This window comes from Carcharhinus amblyrhynchos, unplaced genomic scaffold (genome assembly GCF_965287045.1).
Source record: "Carcharhinus amblyrhynchos unplaced genomic scaffold, sCarAmb.v2.hapA chromosome_189, whole genome shotgun sequence".
NCBI classification, from domain to species: Eukaryota; Metazoa; Chordata; class Chondrichthyes; order Carcharhiniformes; family Carcharhinidae; genus Carcharhinus; species Carcharhinus amblyrhynchos.
The window spans coordinates 119,227-132,977 of record NW_027649929.1 but is presented as its reverse complement, the minus strand read 5'-3'; the positions used below and the strand labels follow the sequence as shown (position 1 = coordinate 132,977).

Below are 13,751 nucleotides of genomic sequence, written 5' to 3'. Positions count from 1 at the left end.
GAGAGAGGGCGGGAGAGAGGGAGAGGGAGACAGAGACAGAGAAAGTTAGAGACAGAGGGAGAGAGAGAGACACAGAAACAGAGAGAGGGACAGAGAGAGACAGAGAGAGAGAGAAAGAGAGAGAGATGGAGAGAGAGAGAGAGACAGAGAGAGAGAAAGATGGAGAGAGAGAGACAGAGAGAGAGAAAGTGAGAGAGATGGAGAGAGAGAGAGAGTCAGAGAGAGAGAAAGTGAGAGAGATGGAGAGAGAGAGAGAGTCAGAGAGAGAGAAAGTGAGAGAGATGGAGAGAGAGAGAGAGTCAGAGAGAGAGAAAGACGGAGAGAGAGAGACAGAGAGAGAGAAAGTGAGAGAGGTGGAGAGAGAGAGAGACAGAGAAAGAGAAAGATGGAGAGAGAGACAGAGAGAGAGAGAAAGTGAGAAAGATGGAGAGAGAGAGACAGAGAGAGTCAGATGAGAGAAACAGATGGAGAGAGGGAGGTTGGAAGCAGGGAGTGAGTGAATGGAGGGGATTTCTCTTCAACCTTGGAGTTTGTTTGTGAATTCTCAGCATGTGACCTTGTATCGAGCCCCTCGGACTCAATCCAAGTTAGGCAATGGTTCCTTTACTTATCCGGAGACTGAACACACTGATCCAGAAAATCTCCAACTCCCACTCCAAAAAAATACAAAAACATCCTGACGAGGAATGCAAAATGGCCTATAAAAAAACTTAACTCTCGACTAATCATCCTGCATCAACATCCCTGGCTTTCTCCAGAGGCAGCACAATAAATATAAAACCAATAAACCAGCATCAGAAAAAAAACAGTCAGTACACAGGGAATGCCGCACTGTCAGAGGGTCAGTACTGAGGGAGTGCTGCACTGTCAGAGGGTCAGTAATGAGGGAGCGCTGCAATGTCAGAGGGTCAGTACTGAGGGAGTGCCACACTGTCAGAGGGTCAGTACTGAGGGAGTGCTGCACTGTCAGAGGGTCAGTACTGAGGGAGTGCTGCACTGTCAGAGGGTCAGTACTGAGGGAGTGCTGCACTGTCAGAGGGTCAGTACTGAGGGAGTGCTGCACTGTCAGAGGGTCAGTACTGAGGGAGTGCTGCACTGTCAGAGGGTCAGTACTGATGGAGTGCTGCACTGTCAGAGGGTCAGTACTGAGTGACTGCTGCACTGTCAGAGGGTCAGTACTGAGGGAGTGCTGCACTGTCAGAGGGTCAGTAATGAGGGAGTGCTGCACTGTCAGAGGGTCAGTAATGAGGGAGTGCTGCACTGTCAGAGGGTCAGTACTGAGGGAGTGCCGCACTGTCAGAGGGTCAGGGCTGAGTGAGTGCTGCACTGTCAGAGGGTCAGTAATGAGGGAGTGCTGCACTGTCAGAGGGTCAGTACTGAGGGAGTGCCGCACTGTCAGAGGGTCAGTACTGAGGGAGTGTTGCACTGTCCGAGGGTCAGTACTGAGGGAGTGCTGCACTGTCAGAGGGTCAGTACTGAGGGAGTGCTGCACTGTCAGAGGGTCAGTACTGAGGGAGTGCTGCACTGTCAGAGGGTCAGTGCTGAGGGAGTGCTGCACTGTCAGATGGTCAGTACTGAGTGAGTGCTGCACTGTCAGAGGATCAGTACTGAGGGAGTGCTGCACTGTCAGAGGGTCAGTACTGAGGGAGTGCTGCACTGTCAGAGGGTCAGTACTGAGGGAGTGCTGCACTGTCAGAGGGTCAGGGCTGAGTGAGTGCTGCACTGTCAGAGGGTCAGTACTGAGGGAGTGCTGCACTGTCAGAGGATCAGTACTGAGGGAGTGCTGCACTGTCAGAGGGTCAGTACTGAGGGAGTGCTGCACTGTCAGAGGGTCATTACTGAGGGAGTGCCGCACTGTCAGAGGGTCATTACTGAGGGAGTGCTGCACTGTCGGAGGGTCAGTACTGAGGGAATGCTGCACTGTCAGAGGGTCAGTACTGAGGGAGCGCTGCACTTTCAGAGGTCAGTACTGAGGGAGCGCTGCACTTTCAGAGGTCAGTACTGAGGGAGTGCTGCACTGACAGAGGGTCAGTACTGAGGGAGTGCTGCACTGTCAGAGGGTCAGTACTGAGGGAGTGCTGCACTGTCAGAGGGTCAGTACTGAGTGAGTGCTGCACTGTCAGAGGGTCAGTACTGAGGGAGTGCTGCACTGTCAGAGGGTCAGTACTGAGGGAGTGCTGCACTGTCAGAGGGTCAGTACTGAGGGAGTGCTGCACTGTCAGAGGGTCAGTACTGAGGGAGTGCTGCACTGTCATAGGGTCAGTACTGAGGGAGTGCTGCACTGTCAGATGGTCAGTACTGAGGGAGTGCCGCACTGTCAGAGGGTCAGTACTGAGGGAGTGCCGCACTGTCAGAGGGTCAGTACTGAGGGAGTGCTGCACTGTCAGAGGGTCAGTACTGAGGGAGTGCTGCACTGTCAGAGGGTCAGTACTGAGGGAGTGCTGCACTGTTAGAGGGTCAGTACTGATGGAGTGCAGCACTGTCAGAGTGTCAGTACTGAGGGAGTGCTGCACTGTCAGAGGGTCAGTACTGAGGGAGTGCTGCACTGTCAGAGGGTCAGTACTGATGGAGTGCAGCACTGTCAGAGGGTCAGTACTGAGGGAGTGCTGCACTGTCAGAGGGTCAGTACTGAGTGAGTGCTGCACTGTCAGAGGGTCAGTACTGAGGGAGTGCTGCACTGTCAGAGCGTCAGTACTGAGGGAGTGCTGCATTGTCAGAGCGTCAGTACTGAGGGAGTGCTGCATTGTCAGAGGGTCAGTACTGAGGGAGTGCCGCACTGTCCGAGGGTCAGTGCTGAGGGAGTGCTGCATTGTCAGAGGGTCAGTACTGAGGGAGTGCCGCACTGTCAGAGGGTCAGTACTGAGGGAGTGCCGCACTGTCAGATGGTCAGTACTGAGGGAGTGCCGCACTGTCAGAGGGTCAGTACTGAGGGAGTGCCGCACTGTCAGATGGTCAGTACTGAGGGAGTGCTGCACTTTTGAATACCACTTGACTAAACTTCCCCCATCTCAGTTTACCCTCATCACCCACTTGCCTCTCACCCAGCTGCCCATCGCTCCATTTGCCCATGTTCCCACTTTCATCTTCAACAGCCTGCCCATCTCTGCGCCTTCTCCCTCGCCTACTTACTGACTTTTGCCCACTGCACCTCCTCCCCCACACCCCCTCCTGCACCTGCCTCTCCCACATGCTCCCCGCTGCTGCATCCCCCCCAGTTGCCCAGATCAGTCTCTCGGTCGCTCACACTTTACCAGTTTTTCCGTTTACTGATTTTTTGTGTCCACTAAAACCAACACCCTCTACCCTGAACAATGTGGACGAATCCTGTCTTCACCCTCACCTCTGATCCAACACTGGGTCTTCACTGCAGATTCCTGGCAATGTTGGGTTTGTGTTAACCCCACTGGGAACTCTCAGCAGCATCAAGTTGGAAATATTAAAGGGTAATGTGAGAAATAAACACAATTACTCTATAGATTTGAGCCTCTCACTCTCCTTTACCCTCACCCTGTGTCCTTGTATTTCCCTTTCTGTGTCCCCCTCTCTGCTCCTCTCGTTCCCTGTGCCTCTTGCTCTGTTTCTGTCTGACTCTCACTGTCTGTCTCTCCTGCTTTGTCCATGTGTCTCTCTGACTCTCTGTGCATCTCGGACTCTCTCAATATCTTTATCTCTCTGTCTCTCTCTCTCTCCACCCGCTCTCTCTGTCTCTATCTCTCCGTGCCCCTGTCACTGTCTATGTCTACAGCTCTCTCTCTCTTTCTCTCTCTTTGTCCTCTGTGTCAATCTCTCCCTCCATCTATCTCTGATTCTCCCTCCTCCCCCTCTCTCTCTCTGTCCCCCTCCCTCTCTCTGTCCCTCTCACTCACTCTCTCTCTCCCTCTCTCTGTCCCTCTCACTCACTCTCTGTCTCTCTCTCTCTCCCTGTCTCTGTTCCTCCCTGTCCCTCTCCCTCTCTCTGTCCCTCTCGCTCACTCTCTGTCTCTCTCTGTCTGTCTCTCTCCCTCTCTCTGTCCCTCTCGCTCACTCCCTGTCTCTCTCTGTCTGTCTCTCTCCCTCTCTCTGTCCCTCTCACTCACTCTCTGTCTCTCTCTCTCTCCCTGTCTCTGTTCCTCCCTGTCTCTCTCTCTGTTCCTCCCTGTCTCTCTCTCTCTCTCTGCCTCTCATGCCCACCCAGAGCACTGTGTGACCTCTCCCTCTCTCTGTCCCTCTCCCTCTCGCTCACTCCCTGTCTCTCTCTGTCTGTCTCTCTCCCTCTCTCTGTCCCTCTCACTCACTCTCTGTCTCTCTCTCTCTCCCTGTCTCTGTTCCTCCCTGTCTCTCTCTCTCTCTGTTCCTCCCTGTCTCACTCTCTCTCTGTTCCTCCCTGTCTCTCTCTCTCTCTCTGCCTCTCATGCCCACCCAGAGCACTGTGTGACCTCTCCCTCTCTCTGTCCCTCTCCCTGTCCCTCTCACTCACTCCCTGTCTCTCCCTCTCTCTCTGCCTCTCATGCCCACCCAGAGCACTGTGTAACCTCTCCCTCTCTCTGTCTCCCTCACAGCGGACTGCCTGCTGAACAAGCCGCTGGTGTCTATGGCTGAGACCGCTCCTCTCGCTGGCAGGAACTACGACGCAGACCAGCAGTGTCGCCTGTCCTTCGGGCCGGGACACCGCTGGAGACCGGGAACCGACCCCTGTCGCATCCTCTGGTGTATGGCCAGGCGGCAGGGACAGTGGTATCACTCCAGCAAGCAACTCCCAGCAGCAGACGGCACCAACTGTGGCCCAGGAAGGGTGTGCCTGAGCGGGCAGTGTGTGGCCAACTGGCAAAAGGTGGTGAGTAACAGAAGCTTCACCACAGGGGCAGATAGAAGGAGATTTACTCTGTATCTAACCCTGTGCTGTACCTGTCCTGGGAGTGTTTGATGGGGACAGTGTAGAGGGAGATTTACTCTGTATCTAACCCTGTGCTGTACCTGTCCTGGGAGTGTTTGATGGGGACAGTGTAGAGGGAGATTTACTCTGTATCTAACCCCGTGCTGTACCTGTCCTGGGAGTGTTTGATGGGGACAGTGTAGAGGGAGATTTACTCTGTATCTAACCCCGTGCTGTACCTATCCTGGGAGTGTTTGATGGGGACAGTGTAGAGGGAGATTTACTCTGTATCTAACCCTGTGCTGTACCTGTCCTGGGAGTGTTTGATGGGGACAGTGTAGAGGGAGATTTACCCTGTATCTAACCCCGTGCTGTACCTGTCCTGGGAGTGTTTGATGGGGACAGTGTAGAGGGAGATTTACTCTGTATCTAACCCCGTGCTGTACCTGTCCTGGGAGTGTTTGATGGGGACAGTGTAGAGGGAGATTTACTCTGTATCTAACCCCATGCTGTACCTGTCCTGGGAGTGTTTGAAGGGGACAGTGTAGAGGGAGATTTACTCTGTATCTAACCCCATGCTGTACCTGTCCTGGGAGTGTTTGATGGGGACAGTGTAGAGGGAGATTTACTCTGTATCTAACCCCATGCTGTACCTGTCCTGGGAGTGTTTGATGGGGACAGTGTAGAGGGAGATTTACCCTGACGTCTCCTGTTTATTCTGACAGAAACCTGTCGATGGAAGTTGGGGGTCGTGGGGCCCCTGGGGTCGCTGCTCCCGGACGTGTGGGGGTGGAGTGGAGTTTGCTCGACGCCGCTGTGATAATCCTGTTCCGGCCGCTTTTGGGAGATATTGTCAGGGACGAAGAGAGATTTTCCGGTCTTGTAACCTGGATCCCTGTCCATACAACAATGGTGAGGCTCGAAGCGTAAAACCTGCTGTCACCTTCGGTCCCCAGACATTGAACTCAGCTGCAGCCCCTTTAAGGGTCACCTGCACAGCAAGATCCAAACATCTATCCCTAAGTCCGCACCATCGCTACAGAATTTCAGTTTCCCCGACTGTGTCTGGGGCTAAGAACCAGCCTCACACTCTCATTGCTACTTTCACTGTCTTAAGAACATAAGAACATAAGAAATAGGAGCAGGAGTAGGCCATCTAGCCCTTTGAGCCTGCCCCGCCATTCAATAAGATCATGGCTGATCTGTCGTGGCTCAGTTCCACTTTCCCGCCCTCTCCCCATAACCCTTAATCCCCTCGCTTATCAAAAACCCATCAACCCGCGTCTTAAATATATTTAGCGAGGCAGCCTCCACCACTTCAACGGGCAGAGAATTCCAGAGATTCACCACCCTTTGAGTGAAGAAGTTCCTCCTCAACTCCGTTCTAAACCGCCCCCCTTTATCTTGAGGCTGTGCCCCCTAGTCCTACTGTCTTTTTTGAGCGGGAAGAGTCTCTCCACATCTATCCTATCCATCCCATTCATCATCTTATACGTCTCAATGAGATCTCCCCTCATTCTTCTAAACTCTAACGAGTACAAGCCCAGTTTATTCAGCCTCTCCTCATAGCTCAACCCCCTCAACTCCGGTATCAGCCTAGTAAACCTCCTCTGCACTCCCTCCAAGGCCAAAATATCTTTGCGTAAGTGCGGCGTCCAAAACTGCACACAGTACTCCAGCTGCGGCCTCACCAATGCCCTATACAGCTGCAGCAAGACCTCCCTACTTTTATATTCAATCCCCCTCGCTATGAAGGCCAGCATCCCATTCGCCTTCCTGACCACATGCTGCACCTGCAAGCTGGGTTTTTGCGACTCATGCACAAGGACCCCGAGGTCCCTCTGCACTGTCGCCTGCTGCAGTTTTTCGCCACGTAAGTAATAGTCCTTCCTACCATTATTCCTACCAAAGTGGACCACCTCACACTTGCCAACATTAAATTCCATTTGCCATTTCCTGGCCCATTTGCCCAGCCTATCTAAATCCTTCTGCAGACTCTCCACACCCTCCGTACAATTTGCCGTTCCCCCAATCTTGGTGTCATCAGCAAATTCACACAGACACACACACACACACACACACACACATGCACGCACACACGCGCAAGCACACACACACGGACACACACACACAGACATGCACACACATGCAAGCACAAACACACACATACACATACACACACACACTCACATATGCACACATACATGCACACAGTCATGTGCACACGCACATGCATGCACACACACACATGCATAATGCACACACACACACGCACACACAAGCACACACGCACACACACACATACAGCACACACACACATGCACATACACACATGCACATATTCATGCACACACATGGACATATTCATGCACACACACACATGCACATTCACATATACGCGCATACGCATTCACATTCACACACATGGATACGCATGTGCACACGCGCACACACACTTGCACAGACGCGCACCAACACATGCAGATGCATGCACACTCACACACACACATACACATGCACACACACAAGCACACATGCACACATCAGCACACACATACATACATGCACACACGCATGCACACAAGCACACACACAGACATGCAAATGCACACACACACACATGCACACATAAGCACACATTTGCACACACATACATACACACACACATGCATGCGCACACACATGCACAAACACTCACACATGCACATGCACACATACATGCACACACATACACACACGCACAGACACATGCACACACATATGCACACACACACATACACACACGCATGCACATGCACGCACATACTCACCCAAGCACACACACACCTGCACAGAAAGATTCCGTATGCAGTCTAGTTTAAAGTGTTGACCATCCCTCTCACTCTTGACCTCTTGTCTCTTCTCACAGGCCTGACCTTTCGAGATGAACAGTGCCAGGCTAAAAACGGGCCAGATCCGAATGATGAGGATCACTACCAGGAGTGGGAGCCTTACTACCACGGGATCCGGGAGGCAGACCTCTGCAAGCTGAACTGCCTCCTCAAGAGAACATCGCAAGTCAGCGTTTTCAACACCAGGGTGTGTGTCATTCCTCATTCATTCTTCAGACCTGAAAATCGCTGGCTGGGCCCAGCATCCATTACCCATCCATTACCCATCCATTATCTATATATTACCCATCTATTACCCATACATTACCCATCTATTACTGTCCATTACCCATCATTACTATCCATTACCCATCTATTACTGTCCATTACCCATCTATTACCCATCTATTACTATCCATTACCCATCTATTACCCATCTATCACCATCCATTACCCATCTATTACCATCCATTACCCACCTATTACCATCTATTACCCCTCTATTACCATTTATTACCCATCTATTACCTATATATTACCATCTATTACCCATTGATTACCATCTATTACCCATATATTACCATCTATTACCCACCTATTACCACCTATTACCATCTATTACCCCTCTATTACCATTTAGTACCCATCTATTACCTATATATTACCATCTATTACCCATCTATTACCCATTGATTACCATCTATTACCCATATATTACCATCTATTACCCACCTATTACCATCTATTACCATCTATTACCATCCATTATCCATCTATTACCCATCTATTACCATCCATTATCCATCCATTACCCATCTATTACCATCTATTACCATCCATTATCCATCCATTACCCATCTATTACCCATCTATTACCATCTATTACCCATCTATTCCCCATCGTTAATTATACCTTCAGAACGTGGCGGTGAGCTACCTCTTTGAAGGTCACATTGATGATCAACCGTAATCTTATTGACTGGTGGGACAGGCTCGAGGGACCAACTGGCTTATTGCTGATCCTAATTCCATATGTTTGTACAAAAATAGGGAAATTATTGCCACAATTATCCAGAGCATTGGTGAGATTGCATCGAGGGCGCTGGGCACAGTTATAACCTCCTTCCAAAGGAGGGATTATCTTTAACTCATTCACTCCAGTCTCTGGCTGGAGTGAGCATTTATTACCCATCCCTAATTGCCCCTTGAGAAGGTGATGGTGAGCTGCTGCCTTCTTGAACCGTCTGCAGTCCCTGTGGTGTAGGTACACCCACAGTGCTGTTCGGGAGGGAATTCCAGGATTTTGACCCAGTGAAGGAACGGTGATATATTTCCCAGTCAGGATGGTGAGGGACTTGGAGGGGAATCTCCCGGTGGTGGTGTTTCCAGGTATCTGCTGCTCTTGTCCTTCTAGATGGTAGTGGTCGTGGGTTTGGAAGGCGCTGTCTAAGGAACCTTGGTGAGATCCTGCAGTGCATCTTGTAGATGGATGACACCATAGCTCAGTGGGCTGTGATGGCTGGTTAACGATTACAGGAACTGAATTGGCTGACAGTCCGTAGCCGCTGAGATTATTCACAAAGCCCCACCTTCCCAACCTCACCCCTCACCTGAGGTATGGCAATCCTCAAGTTAAATCACTACCAGTCAGCTTTTCCCTTCTAATGAGGGAGAACAGCATCTGGTCAACTGAATTTGCCTTTACCTGTAAATGGTACACACGGCTGTTACTGTGTGTCACCTGTGGAACATAAGGACATAAGAAATAGGAGCAGGAGTAGGCCATCCAGCCCTTCGAGCCTGCCCCGCCATTCAGTAAGATCATGGCTGATCTGAAGTGGATCAGTTCCACATTCCCGCCCTCTCCCCATAACCCTTAATTCCCTTGTCTATCAGAAACCTATCTACCCGTGACTTAAATGTATTTAGCGAGGCAGCCTCCACCACTTCAACGGGCAGAGAATTCCAGAGATTCACCACCCTTTAAGTGAAGAAGTTCCTCCTCAACTCTGATCTAAACTGTATCCCGGCCCCCCCCTTATCTTGAGGCTGTGCCCTCTAGTCCTGTTATCCTTTCTAAGCGGGAAGAATCTCCCTACCTCTACCCTATCCATCCCCTTCATTATCTTATACGTTTCTATAAGATCCCCCCTCATCCTTCTAAACTCCAACGAGTACAGACCCAGTCTATTTAGTCTCTCTTCATAGTCCAACCCCCTCATCTCTGGTATCAGCCTAGTGAACCTCCTCTGCACTCCCTCCAAGGCCAAAATATCCTTGCGCAAGTGCAGTGACCAAAACTGCACACAGTACTCCAGCTGCGGCCTCACCAGTGCCCTGTACAGTTGCAGCAAGACCTCCCTGCTTTTATATTCTATCCCACTCGCTATAAAGGCCAGCATCCCATTCGCCTTCCTGACCACCTGCTACACCTGTAGTCTGGGTTTTTGCGACTCATGCACAAGGACCCCCAGGTCCCTCTGCACCGTAGCATGCTGCAGCTTTGTGGAAGGAGTGGATGGAGGGTTAATCAAGTGGGGTTGTTTAGTTCTGGATGGTGTCGAGCTTCTTGAGTGTCGTTGGAGCTGCACCCATCCAGGCAAGTGGGCAGTATTCCATCACACTCCAGACTTGTGCCTTGCGGACAGGCTTTGGGGAGTCAGGAGGTGAGTTATGGCTGGGTCCAGTTCAGTTCCTAATCAATGGTAACCCACAGGATGTTGACAGCGGGGGAATTCAGTGATGGTAACACCATTGAATATCAAGGCAAATTCATAGAGTTCATAGAATGTACAGTGCAGGCAGGAGTCCATTCAGCCCATCGAGTCTGCACTGACCACAATCTCGCCCAGGCCCTATCCCCGTAACCCCACATAATTCCTAATTTCCCTGATACGAAGAACATGGCTGATCCGCCTAACCCGCACATCTTTGGACTGTGGAGGAAGCCAAAGTACCCGGAGGAAACCCACGCAGACACGGGGAGGATGTGCAAACTCCACACAGACAGTGACCCCAGCCAGAAATCGAACCCAGATCCCTGGTGCTGTGAGGCAGCAGTGCTAACCACTCTTGTTGGAGGAGGTGGTTATTGTCTGACAGTTGTGTGGTGTGAATGTTATTTGTCATTTGTCATCCCAAGCCTGGATATTGTCCAGGTATTTCAGGGTTTGGACATGGACAGCTTCGATATCTGAGGAGTCGCAAATGGTGCTGAAGATTGAGCAATCATCGGCAAACACTCCCATTCTGACTTTATGACGGAGGGGAGGTCATTGATGGAGCAACTGAAGGTGGTTGGGACTAAGACACAACCCTGAGGAGCTCCTGCAAAGATGACACTGAGTCACAGAATTGTTATGGTGCAAAAGGAGACCATTTGCCCCATTGTGTCTGCACTGGCTCTCCAAATGAGCATCATGACTTAGTGCCATTTCCCAGCCCTTTTTCTGCGCATTGTTTCTATTCAAATATTTATCTAATACCTTCTATTGAACCTGCCTCCACCGCATTTTCAGCTGGTATGTTCCAGATCCCAACCACTCGCTGTGTGGAAAAGATTTCTCTCACATCCCATTTGCTTCTTTTGGAAATCACTTTAAATCCGCGCCCTCTCGTTCCTGATCCTTTCACAAGCGGGAACAGTTTCTCCCTATCTACCCTGCCCAGTTCACTCATGGTTTTGAACTTCTCTATCAAAACTCCTCTCAGCCACCTTCTCTCCCAGAGGAACAGTCTCAACCTCTCCAATCTATCCTCACAACTGAAGTTTCTCACCCAGGAACCATTCCTCAAAACCTCTTCTGCACTCTCTCCAATGTGTTCACGTCCTTCCTATAGTGTAGCACCCAGAACTGTACACTATCTTCCAACTGAGCTCCAACTAATGCCTTGTATAAGTTCAGCATAACCTCCTTGTTCTGTACTCTCTGTCCCAGTTAATAAAGCCCAGAATATAATATGTTTCATTCACGATTCTGTCCCTCTGTTCCAGCCACCTTCAGCGTTCTATGCACAGATATACCCAGCTCCCTCTGCTTCTGTGTCCTGCAAGAATTTTACCAAAATTCCAACCAAAATGCATCACCTCGCACTCTTCCGCATTGAACTTCATCGGCCGCATATCTTCCTGTAGCTCTGACCTTGGCCCCTGACCTCTGACCTCTCCCCTTGCCCCCACAGGTGAAGGACGGGACCCAGTGCAGGCCGCACAGTGACGCTGTTTGTGTCAGGGGCCGGTGCATCAAGACTGGTTGCGATGGGGTCATCGGCTCGAGGAAACGGTACAACACGTGCGGCGTGTGTGGCGGAGCGGAGGTGCTCTGCCGACGCATCATCAGACGCTTCCGGAACTGGACGTGAGTTGAACCGCGTGACACCTCTGAGCCTCCGGCCCCTCTGCCCCCTTCCCCAACACCTGGCCCTCCCGACCTTCGACCCTCTGTTATATTTCCTTGACCCTTAAACTCCGAGGTACGAATACTCATTGGCCCCTCCGTCCCTCAGAGGTTGTCCCCAACCTCCCGTGACCTCTGACCCCGTGACATTTTAGCATCCAGCCATCGCTTGGTCCTGTCCCAATCCCCTGAGATCTCGTGACCTCCCCCAACCCTTGGCCTTTGAACCCCGACCCCTTGCCCTTCCTTGGCACCCGTGTCATTGGAGTGCGGTCGAAGGATGAAAAGGCTTGATGATTAAAAGACTAAAGACTCTCCTCTCTCTCTTCCAGGATTAACTATAGCGACGTGGCTGTCATTCCTGCCGGAGCCGCCAATTTCAAAGCACGGCAGGAGTTCAGGCGAGGGCAGGCTTTCTTCACGGCCTACCTGGCGCTGAAGAAGGCGGACGGGACCTACATCCTCAATGGAAATGCCCAGATCTCAGGCTTCGAGAGCTTGTTAAGTGTGGGTGGGGTGGCCCTGCGCTACTCAGGGTGGAGCCCGAAACGGGACGCACTGCAGGCCATCACCCACGGAGCACTGACCGAGCCACTGACCCTCCAGGTCTACAACCCGAGCAAGCATAGGGTGGTCAGGATCCTCTACTCTTACTATGTGCGCAGAGGAAAGGCACGAGGGCAAGGGCAGGGTGGCATGCTTGGGTCCATCCCCAGAATGCCCACTGGAACAGCCACTCATACACTCCGCAATCTCACACTGCCCAGTCAGGTGCCCACTCTGGCACTGTACAGCACCACACAGCCCATTGCCACAGTACCCACTTCCACAGTGACCACTTCCACACTGCCCACTTCCACACTGCCCACTTTTACACAGCCCACTGCCACACTGACCACTGCCACACTGACCACTTCCACAGTGACCACTGCCACAGTGCCCACTTCCACACTGCCCACTGCCACAGTGACCCCTCACACCTCTGCACTGAGAGTGCCCACTGCCACACTGCCCACTGGCACTGCCACACTGACCACTGGCAGAGTGTCCCCTCACTCACCCACTCCAAGTGTGCCCAACACCGCACTGCCTAATGCCACAGTCACACCTCATGTGCCTCCTACTGAACTGCCCACCTCCACGGTGCCCCCTCCCACACCAGCTCCAACACTGCCAGCCCCAGCACAGCCCAGTGACACACAGCCACCCACAACGTCCAGGACCTCACTGCCTGCCTCCAAGCCCACACCGGTCAAGAAGCCATTCACAAGATGGTACACAGGGCGCTGGCAATCTTGCTCTGTCAAATGCGGAGTGGGCTGGCGCGTTCGGTGGGTACGCTGCCTCGACAGTAATGGCGTTCCCTCAGGCAGGTGCAAGAAGAAGAAGAAACCAACAACCATGGCGTTATGTGTGATACGGAACTGCTGAACGGATACGGGGCAAAGGGCTTCCCTCTGTCTGCCACCAGCCTTCTGCCAGGTTACCTCCTCTCACATCAGACCCATCAAACTCTCCCAGGACAGGTACAGCACAGGGTTAGGTACAGAGTAAATCTCCCTCTACACTGTCCCCATCAAACACTCCCAGGACAGGTACAGCACGGGGTTAGATACAGAGTAAATCTCCCTC

The 13,751-nt window shown here is 51.8% G+C and overlaps 1 protein-coding gene across 1 annotated transcript in view; it reads left to right on the top strand.

Annotated features, from left to right (window-relative positions):
* Positions 1 to 13,550, top strand: part of LOC145338822 (A disintegrin and metalloproteinase with thrombospondin motifs 4-like) — a 31,436-nt gene extending 17,886 nt beyond the window's left edge. The window contains exons 4-8 of the mRNA XM_080183233.1: positions 4,539 to 4,813; positions 5,578 to 5,764; positions 7,761 to 7,930; positions 11,905 to 12,080; positions 12,452 to 13,550. Coding sequence (XP_080039359.1) covers positions 4,539 to 4,813; positions 5,578 to 5,764; positions 7,761 to 7,930; positions 11,905 to 12,080; positions 12,452 to 13,550 — 1,907 coding nt within the window. The remainder of the gene's footprint in view (positions 1 to 4,538; positions 4,814 to 5,577; positions 5,765 to 7,760; positions 7,931 to 11,904; positions 12,081 to 12,451) is intronic.
* The last annotated feature ends 201 nt before the right edge of the window (positions 13,551 to 13,751 follow it).